The 11513-nt window shown below is 35.9% G+C and overlaps 1 protein-coding gene across 1 annotated transcript in view; it reads left to right on the top strand.

Moving 5' to 3' along the window:
* Cdr1 (cerebellar degeneration related protein 1) overlaps positions 1-566 on the top strand; it is a 1813-nt gene extending 1247 nt beyond the window's left edge. Inside the window, 2 exon segments of the mRNA XM_028754136.1 lie at positions 1-403; positions 436-566. The exon segment at positions 1-403 is cut by the window's left edge and continues 487 nt beyond it. Of these exon segments, the coding sequence (XP_028609969.1) occupies positions 1-403; positions 436-566 (534 nt within the window).
* Positions 567-11513: the final 10947 nt, after the last annotated feature.

The raw sequence follows: 11513 nt of genomic DNA, 5'->3' as shown, positions 1-11513 counted from the left end.
GACTTGGATTTTCAGGAAGACTTTGATTTTTGGGAAGACTTGGATTTTCCAGAAGACTTGGATTTTCAGGAAGACTTGGATTTCTGGGAAGACTTCGATTTTCAGGAAGACTTGGATTTCTGGGAAGACTTGGATTTTCAGGAAGACATGGATTTTTGGGAAGACTTGGATTTTTGAGAAGACATGGATTTTTGGGAAGACGTGGATCTTTGGGAAGACATAGATTTTTGGGAAGACGTGGATCTTTGGGAAGACACGGATTTTCAGGAAGATTTAGATTTTCAGGAAGACCTGGATTTTTGGGAAGACCTGGATTTTCGGGAAGACATGGATTTTTGGGAAGACTTGGATTTTCAGGAAGACTTGGATTTTCAGGAAGACTTGGATTTTGGGGAAGACAAAGATTTTTGGGAAGACTTGGATTTTCATGAAGACGTGGATTTGGGGGAAGACATGGATTTCCTGGAAGACATGGATTTGATGGAAGACAGAGATTTTTCTGGAATATTTGGATAGGATGGAAGACCAGGAGATCACTGGAAGACATAGATATTAGGAAGATATGAATTTTCCGGAAGACCAGGATTGTTTGGAAGCCAATGATATGTGGAAGACATGGGCCAATTCTGGAAGACATGAATTTTCTGGAAGATGTCAATCTTCAGGAAGACATTAATCTTCAGGAAGACATATATCTTCAGGAAGACATATATTGGCTGGAAGACCTGGAGGTGTTTGGAAGACAAATTTGCAGGAAGACATGGATCTATTGGGAGACCTGGATTTAGTGGAAGACATAGGTTTCTGGAAGACTTGACCTGATGGAAGACACTGATGAGCTGGAAGACGTGGATTTTTCTGGAAGACATGGACTGTTTGGAAGACCTGGATATTTTTCTGGAAGACACTGATTTTCTGGAAGACCTGGATTTTGTGGAAGACACAAATTTTTCTGGAAGACGTAGATTATAATGGAAGACATGGATTTTTCAGGAAGACATGGATTCTTCTGGAAGACATGGATTTTTCTGGAAGACATGGATTTTTTCTGGAAGACATGGATCCTTTGGAAGACAAAGATTTTCTTGGAAGACACAGATTTTCCTGGAAGATCTAGATACCATGGAAGATCTAGATACCATGGAAGACTGCATTTTCTGGAAGACTTGGAGGTTCTTGGAAGACATGCATCAGCTGGAAGACATATTTTCTGGAAGATCAGGATTGTCTGGAAGACCTTGACAATGTTGGAAGACTTGCAGTTGCTGGAAGACCTGGAGATGTTGGAAGACCTGGAGATGTTGGAAGACCTTGATACTGGCACCACTGGAAACCCTAGATATTGGAAACATTATAAGCACAGGATTTTTGGAGACACTGGAAGGCTTGGATTTTGAAAACATTGGTTACTCTGGACAACAAATACTTTGGAGGCCCTGAATGTTGGAATACTTGATACTAAAAACCATATACTAGAACTTTTTGATAGTCAGTATTGAAAATGTTATATTTTCAAACCCCTAAACAATGTTATCTATGGACAACAAAATACTTGGACATATTTATAAATTAAAATTTCAAAAAACCACCTATTGAGAAACAATAAAAAGCTTCAATATTGCCATATACCTGTCAACCAAATAATTTATAAGAATTATACATTAATGATACTGGCAACCCTAGATATTAAGAGATATAGATGATAAAAGATCTAGTTATTCATATGTTGAGAGTAATGGAATATTTGGCTGTGGGAAAAGAGAGTTCTTGAGGATGTTGAATGACTTGGTTCAGGGAAGAACTGATAATAGAAAGACATTACAGGAGTTGAATGTAAAATCTGGGTGATAAAGGAAAGACCAATAAAATGCTATATTATGAACTCACAATAAATGCAGCTACCTTACTGAGCCTGTTATAGACTGGGCTTGTCAATCACAGATGAGGAAAGGACTGATGGGTTCCCGTTCCTGGAGCAATTATTGGCTACTGGTTGATAATAGAAGGAGAATTACTGTCTATGGATGGGACTCTTGTGAGCCTCTCATACTCCAAAGCATAGTTCTATACCCATAGACACATGAATGGCCCTGGTTAAACTTAGTGGGTCACAAAATAAAAAGTAATGAATGTAGGGAAAAGACTTATAGTGAGGATGGATGTTGACAAGGAAAAGGAGGAGATTTGAAAGGATAAGTATTAGAATAATCATAACAGATTATATATACATATACGAAATAGTCAAATAATATCTTTGATTTTAAAAGGCACTGTGAAAATCAAGATTTAGAAGACATTTATAGATATAACTGAAAAATACATTACAAGAGAGTGGAAAAGCTACAGTTTAGTGCCATGAAATAAAGGACTCTAGAAACCCTGCAAGTAGAAAATACTGAATGATTGGGACTATAGAAGATCTAAAATTTTTAACTCTAGACTGTGAATTACAAGGCTTAACTTTAAGTAGTGATCAAAATATTGGAAGATTTAAGAAATTTAATAACTCTAGTGTACTGGATAGATTAAAAAACAAAAGCACTAGAGATGATTCAGGCAAGAGACTAGAAAATATGGGAAAATCTAGTCATTCAAGATATTATCATTCGTGGAACCTAGAAGACCCAAGTTAGAGACACTGAAAAACAGAAAGGCATGATCTTAGAAATTAGAAGGCCACGTTTAGAAACATAGGTAATATTGAAACACTTATATACTATGGTATAGGTTTTACAGTCAAAGATAATCAAACCATAGCATAGACTTTTATGACATTAGTACCTCTTCTACTAAAAAGCAAGAACAATGGCATTTAAAGTAAATAACAAAGAGGAAACAGGAAGTTCAAATAAAAAAGAAGTAATTTGAATGTGTTAGAACCTATCTTCACAGTCTCAATGACCTGACCTGTTTTAACATTTGGCAGAATGAATGGTAACAGGATAGAAATTATCAAAGAATATGTAGTACCTTCATTAGAAATGTTACTTTGTTCTAGATCAGGTTTCAGCCAAGATGCTCTGTAAAGTATTAGGTTGTTAATATTTAATGGTCTCTATTGAAACTACTCAATCACTCTATAATTGCAGATGTAGATAAGGAAAATAACAGACATGGCTGTATTCCAGTGAAAATTTCTTTTAAATAAAGTATGGATGGGTGGATTTATCCAAAAAGGTATAATTTTCAAAGCCCGGCTCTAGATACTAAATCTAAAGCATAATACATTTAAGCACATCCAAGGTTAGCAGTCACATGAGGAGTACAGATACAACATTTAGAAGCCTAGTGACAAAAAAGATATTGTATCATGTGCTGATACACCAGTGCTGAGGCTGCCAATTGTTCAGGTTCCCTTATATTCAGAGAAAAATAAAATGGGATGGACCCAAAGTCCTAGTAAAGAAGGATGATAGTCAGAGGCTAGAATGTTACACATGCAAAAAAATATGGAGATGAAATCTACCCCTGTAGTCTGAAAATACATATAGACAAGTAAAATGAAGATTATAATTTGGTAGAGCCATCTCACGAATAAAAATAAATATGTAAAGTTTTGACCTTACTCACTACAACTTAAGTAATAGCCACAAGAGATGAGAACTCAGTTATAGTCTGAAGTTCTTTATAACTTAAATAAGGCTTAGGAGAACAGGAATCGGCACATGTATTACATACAAGAGAGCTCAATCAGTCAAAACTAGTAAGGCACACCAGGAATTGTCAGTGAGTTAAAAAATTAAACAGCTGACATGGACAATGACAATGGGCAGTCATTGTGGGTCTTCTGACAAGGACATATGTGACTCCAAAATAAAGATGATGATAGTTGTGTAGAGAGGTTCTAAGTAGCAAAGGCTACTAACCACGTACAGCTACACATATCAAGACTACTATGCTAAACATTCTGAGTTAAAACAAAGGACCATGATGGAAAGCTTCTGCAGTAATACTCATAGGCCATATTGTAAAATTGAACTAAGACAATGAAAGATGTGTAGCTTGAAAAACAATACCAGAGTCTTATTAGTACCCGACTTTCTGAATATCACTTTTAAAAATTCCTGAATGCCATGATAAATGCATAAAATGACAAAGAGTTCAGAAGTCAGTTGTGAAGAATCTTCCTTGCCTAGTAAGAACACTTTGACTAGCACAGTTCTTTGAAAAGAAACTTTGCTAAAATGTTGGTGATCAAGAGTCCATTCTATACAGATTTATTATCCCTCCCGATATCAGAATGCCTTAATTATCTTTAAGCTGTAATTAAGTAGATTGATTATTCTCAAGAGAACAGGAATATATTCATGTCAAAAAATCACTACCTCTAATCACCAGGCAAATAAACATCATGCAGTACTAATCACATTATAAGTACAGTGTGAAAGAATCACTACAGGAAAAGTGGACATGTTTCTGGTGTCCCTTATAAGCAAACAAGGAAAAATATTAAAATATGTTTTTAATTCTTTCTTTTAAAACCATCACATATGCCATAATTTGAAGGAAGGTCAATATTAAAATTTTGCCAAGTATAAATTATTATGTTCTAATACATAAAACTTATATAATAATAATAATAATAATAATAATAATAATAGCAATGATTTATTGAGCACTTACTATGTGCCAGGCACTGGACTAAGCATCTTGTTTAATCTCCATTTGCTACCTAATAATACAGGCATTATCGCCCCATTTTACAGATTAGATAATGAAATCCAGATCAGTTAACAGACATGCCCACCATCACACAACTAGTTAACTGGCATGAGAAAATGTGAAAATGAATGTAATTCTAAGGCCTAGGCTCTGTGCTGACTTCTCCTACTCTAAAATGTGAAAGATTATCTTGGTAGGACTAAGCAATTCTAACCCAAAGACAAAGAGTATCTCTGACCCAGAGTCGACCAAAAGTCAACGTCCAAATGTCCAAACCCTTCGTTGAAATCACGTGTATTTCTCATTATGATACACATCATATTACCACCAAGTAGTAAAGCACCAATTCTGGGTATTTGTAATGAAGGGCTAACCAGTAGTATAAGACAAAATTCATTGTCTCAGATACGCTAGATTAATACTTGGCTTTGCCATACATATTACTCATGCTAAAAAAAATTTCTTCAATCTCTTTGCTTGCATTTCATCAAAATATTTTTTCTATTCACAACAAAATATTTTACAATACTGACACCAAATACCATTAAAGGGTAAGAATCCTATGTAAAGTTCAGTTATCAATGCATTTCATGTCAAAGGCATCATTCACAGATTTTTACAACTAGACAACAGGACTTTAACTTTTAGGTGGTATGTTTTAGGTGGTTTCAATGATCTAAATATGAAAATTAAATAGCTTTCTTCACATTTTCAACTTTCAAAGACTGTAAATGAAATAATTTTTTAAAATCAACTGCAAGCTTTCTAATCCTGTCTCTACTTCAGAAGCTGAGCTACCCTGTTCTGCCCATCCTCCTTTTTCTTTTTCTTTTTTCTCACAGTGATTACATATGCCTATCAAGAAGGAACTTTCTATCTATGTGCTTGTCTATATTGAGCTTAAGAACTTACTCAAACTGTTTGATGATAGAAACTCTCAAAAACCAACTAAAATAAATGCTAAGATGGGGAGATGGCACATGGAGACAATTGCTTACTCTACACACATGAGAACCTGAGTTTGATTCACCAGAGCCTACATTTAAAAATTAAGTCAGACTGTAAGCCCAGAGTCGGAAGATGATGTATAAATAGGTCAATTGGTAGCACTTCCTGGCAGCCAGTATAGCTTCAGGTTCAGTGAGACCTTCTTAAAGGAATAAGCTGGAAAGTGACAGAACAAGACACATAATGTCCTGCTGTGGCCTCCATGTCCACACACTGTATATGAACCCATATCTATCCGGACATACAACATACACACATACACAGACACCATACAGGTATTCACAGATATTCATTCACACGACAAAAAAACAGAACTTAAATAAATTGAAACATTTTTAATTTGGGGGAGACTATTCATAATTTAAAGAAGAATGAGGAAATCTATTTACTTGACAATGTTGTCATTAAATTCTACTTCTATTGCTTAGTCTACAGAAAACTACTACATCTTCCTATAAATTTGACTTACCTTTGAACTGAATCAGATTAAAGTGTTCTAACATAAAGCACACTAAAATCTATCATGTATCCTCACCAGTGATACTTTCAAGATTTTCACTGAATGTTGTCCTAAATAGAAATTAGATTTATCTCAGCATTTTAATTCAAATGATCAGAGCCCTAATGAATTTATTGTATCATCCAAAGTCTATATAGTCCTAAACAATTAAAATAATACAATGTTTTTCACTTTATTACATTGACTTCCTAGTTGATATAAATCAATTTGAAAACCGGTTTCTCTAAGTCTGATCAAATTAAGAAGAACAATAGCCAAGGTGGTAATCGCAATGCATGGGAAAGTTATGAGAAAATTTCATTCTTCAAAGACATATATAACCACTGGTTAGTCTGGCAAAGATGGTGAATGACTTTAAAATACTTATCCATGGCCATGACTAAGAAGAAACTAGTTATTCATGGAAAGTTAAAAGATTGATCATACAAATGATAGGTATAAATTGTTTAAAATGGTAGGAAAATGTTTTGAGTTATTTTTCCCAAATTCTATTATATATAACAGAATATATACATATATGTGTGCATATATATATACACACACACACTCATGGAAGGTATTTTCTCATTAAGAAGTTGACCTTATATTTGCTCTTTTTTCTGTGCCACCTAATACCTAACTTTCTTTTCTGAGAGGATGTAAAATACATAAAGCTTGACTCACACCTACATTTTTACAATGCTGGAGAGTGAATGTGGAGCCTCTAATTTTCCAAGCAAGGGATCTACCAATGAACCATATCAGAGGTCCAAATGCTCTCAATTTTCAAATAACATGAATGAAATTTAACACTATTATTTACCCTGGCCTCTGCATAAAGTCTAAGGTACTCACAAAGTCAACCAATAAGATTGATGCCATTTTGTCTAAATATGGCAAAACCAAAGTTAGAAGACTTGGAGATGAAGATACTATATCCTCATTTGGAAACTAGGAAAAGTCTAGAATGATTTGAGTAACACTGCTCATTGAACTAGTGGCAGAACAAATGCTGAATTGATCATGTTTGCCTTGTTCCCTGAGTGCCAAACTAGTTTTCTTTTATTTTTCTGTCTTAATTTCATATCACCTCAAAGTAGTTTTCATCTAGAGCTGTAGACAGAACCATTGAGTTATTTTCTACTGCTGAGAACACATTCCAGAAATGTCACGTTTTCAGAACTCTCCTCTCTGACTCTAAAATAAAGTCAACGCTAAGAACACCTGTAGAATAGAGGAAAAGTGAATGCTTGCTCTGAACTGTAACATTAGTAGGTCCACACTATCTTGCAGTAGACTTTCAACCTACATCTGCTTCTTCTGGGCTTTGAGAATGCCAGCCACCTCATGGAATACTGTGTGAGCAAGGCCTTTTATTAACACTGTGGCTCAAAAGCAACATTTACTTCATTGCTGAACACACTGCTTGCATTCTAGGATGTCTTTATGTAATTTAGGCTATATTAAGTTCTCTTATTCCCAACTTCATATCAAGATTTACTCTTCTTCCTTTCGCTCTTCAGGAAATTTCATGTCATTATCCTATACAATCGGGGTGTTCCTCCTATAATGTAGGCACAAGTAGCAGTTAGGGCAAAAAGATCAAGCAATGCTACTCAGACTTTCTGTCTGTTCCCAGAAAATGTACCCAACTGAGTTCAAAATAGACAGTAGGTGAAAATATGTGTAAGTACTAAAAGACCATGCAGGCTCATCATATGCCAGAAAAATAATAATTTCTGAGTGTCTTACCTCTGGCTTTGTCATTTTCTCTCTTTGTTAAATCTGCATAAGAAACTTCAAACATTCAAAATTCACTTTAACAACACTTTAGTCAAATAATGAGATTACAAAAGTGAATTAAACACTCAAACTCAAACTAGAAATGAGTTTTGCGGCACCTTTTGGGAACAGGAAATAGCATTACCTTTTCTGGGGGATGTTCAGCATCTCAGAAACACTTGGGTGAGGCAAACATGAGAATAAGAGGGAACCATGAAAATTAACTATACTAATTCTTCCTCATTGATTTGGTACCAATGGAAATCAAGGACTTCATGATAAATGCACTGCTACTCAGGACCAGGCAATATATAACTTAGATCACTGCATACAACCAATGACCTTATGCCAAACTAATCAGAATTAAAGTAAACTTCAGGATGAAGATGATAAAGCACAGATAGAATGCCCCTCCTACTTTGCGAGGTTCTACCATGTGTGTCAGAAACCCTCACACTATGCATGTCAGAGGACTTAAGGACCTTTGTTGTAAAAGGCGAGACACAGAAAGGAGCACTATGAAAGTCCAAGACAGTTGGTTTGTTCACAGAAATAAAATACCAAAGTGCACCTCAATGATATATCCCAAAGTTTCATCAGCAGTTGTGGTTACTTGGCAACTGCTTTCCATTTTTGTCTGATTTCATGAGAAGGATAACAATGTGCCTATGAAAATGCTGCTCATGACAACAGTGGTAAGGAAAAAACAGAACATCAGAGTTTGCTGCAGAGAAGTAGTCTTGCTCTTCTCCACTTTCTTCCTCCAGAGCATGGGTCACCAAGCTTATTGTCAGAAGTGGCAGAGGGTCTGAATCCAAAGTTTCAACTATGGGTGAGGGGTGCTGTTTGGAAGACTGGGTGGATGGTCCACGTTCCTTCTCCCCTGTCAAGAGTAGAGAGAACAGACTTATTGACCTTGCTTGATTACAGTTTCATAAAGTTTTGTGTTATCATATAAGCCTCTCTGAACTGAAAGATCTCGCCCTGACCTATTATTTGATATGCAGAACATATACCTTAATATTCTGTGAGTTTTTGAATGCTAACCTGAGATGGCTTATTTTTATCAACATTTGAGGTAATCCTACCTGTAAAATATCTGTTAAATATATTCTCAGGTTGGGAGTCAAAAGATTGGCAACATCACTTAACTCCATCTCTTTGAACCCTCTATGACCAAAATATTTTGCCCTATTTTCAATTTCTTCCATGACTGGAAGAAGAGACTCAGAACCATTAACAACCTCAGTGTAAGATTTCTGCCAGATTCCACTAGGGGTTGAGATTTTTATTTCTCTCACTTATTGTCCTACCATTCTTAGGACAAGTGAAAAGAATTCTCAGCTACTTTCTCAGAGCTGAATACAGTGCATCATGAACATTATGAGTACTCCAAGGTCCAATGTGGGACTTGAAGGAAAAGAGCTGTTCTCAGCAAAATGGAGATGACATGCACACAAGGACCAGCATTCACTATCACTTTTGCAGTTGTGACACTGTCCCAAATCAACTGTACTTTCAAGACAGTATTATTTTCATGTGAGTATTGATTAACCTCAGTAGAAAACCCACTGGATAGCACTTCACAAAGAGTTTCTTAGTTAGCCTTAATTGATAGTTTTCATGTATGTAGACATAAAATAGTGTCTGATACTCTCTTTTAAAGGAGCAAGGGTTCTGGAATTTTGAAGTGGCCAGACTTTAATAGGGACAAGACAAGAAACACTGGAACAAATCAGAACTTTGACAATATCTTTTCCAGGCATTGGGCACTGTTCTTTTTCTTGTCCTTTGCAATAGACATTCAAGTTGACATGTACTTATGGGAGAACAGGATCACTTCATCTGCATTGCTCAGGCAAACTGCCATCTTATAGCCATCTTGTCACTTCCTGACCTGTATCCTTCTCTTGCTACTTTTTAACACACAGCCCATAATGCCCATAATGTTTATTTAACCACCCATCCCTTGTGATGAATACTTTAAACTTTCACATAGCTACAAAGGTAAATTTGAATTTGGGGATATTCATCGACAGTTTGTGCAAATGGGCTGAGGCCTGTTAAATTGCTGTTTTAGAAATTGCAATTACAAATCAATTCCTAGTTTCTGTATTTTAGCATTTTATGTTATGTATGATTTTTCTAGTGATTCCAGTCTGTCCCTCACTGTACTAGCCACTATAGTACTCATTTCTCTTTACTTTGCAAATTGGACTTTCAGAAACAGCAAACATTATCACAGAGTTTTTGCTTTTACCATTATCAAACATTTTTAAACACTCATTTTGGTTGTTCTCAACACTACCTTTCTTGCCCTATTCAATTTTCATGCCTTTCTATCACCCATTTTTTTTCGGGGGGTGGAGGTTGCTCAGAGGTCATTCTCATCCTAACTTAGACAAATTTACAATGATTGAAAGTTTCATTATCACTGAGTAGTAAATGATACTAATTTATAATACTTAATAGCCAAATGATAAAATTAACGACACAGGTAAAGAGAGCTAAAACCTTTTTATATATAACACAAGCACATGAGCAATGGCTGCGGAGAGAAGAGGCGGAAGTGCAGAGGGCTGAAGCGAGTAACTCAAAGGTTGATTTTTTTTTATTTTTTATTTTTTGCACATGCACAATCAGCTAGGCAACTCAGCAGCGATGACTTGAACTTGCATATTGTTCTAAAGATCACAAAAGTGCAGCAGACAAGGTAAGCCAAAATGTTGCATGAGAATGACTTGCAGTTGTATAGGGACCACAGAATTCAGGAGTCAAGGTCATGCTACCAGTTTGAGGTGGGAATGACAAATACCACCATCTAGAAGAAAGCAGACACAGAAATAGGAAAGTGCGTCAGAATGGGGGTAGTTGGAATGAGTAGATTATGAGGTAATGAGAATGAGAGCTACTTGGAAGAATAATATTTGCTAGATCACGTTTGCAAAAGTTGAAGCAACTGCACACTCACCGGCAGTGGATTTGCGTGTCTTTCTTCAGTGTGCTGACCAACAGGACATGTTACTGACCTTTGGGATTTGTACCAAACAGATGAATAAGAAGACATTTCACTTTTTCCTTAATTTTCATTGGTTTAATCATCTGTCCATGTGCCGAGAATCTCCGGTTATGTAGAGCACAGCGTAAGTGATCTAGCTCCATTTTATTCCACCCTAGTTTTATTTTTGAGGAAAAGATGAGTATTGACCAGAAATCCCTCTTCTGGCAGGCTAGCTGAAAATGATGAGATGTAAGATGACTGCCTGAATTACCACTAGACAATTTGAAAAGAGAATGAGTGCCCATCATTCAAAAAGCCCTGGTTCAATTCCCAGCACTGTATAAACACTAGACATGGTAGTATATGCTTGTAGTTTCAGCACTCAAGAGAATGAAGCAGGATTAGAAGTTTAAGATTTTCCTAAACTACATTGCAAGTTCCAGGTCATCCTAGGCAACATGAGGCCAAGATGCTTTCTAGAAAGAAAGAAAGAAAGAAAGATAGAAAGAAAGAAAGAAAGAAAGAAAGAAAGAAAGAAAGAAAGAAAGAAAGAAAGAAAGA

The sequence above is a fragment of the Grammomys surdaster genome, unplaced genomic scaffold, assembly GCF_004785775.1.
Source record: "Grammomys surdaster isolate TR1022 unplaced genomic scaffold, NIH_TR_1.0 125982, whole genome shotgun sequence".
Classification (NCBI taxonomy): Eukaryota; Metazoa; Chordata; class Mammalia; order Rodentia; family Muridae; genus Grammomys; species Grammomys surdaster.
The sequence above is the reverse complement of the archived record's forward strand: the minus strand, read 5'-3'. Positions and strand labels throughout refer to the sequence as shown.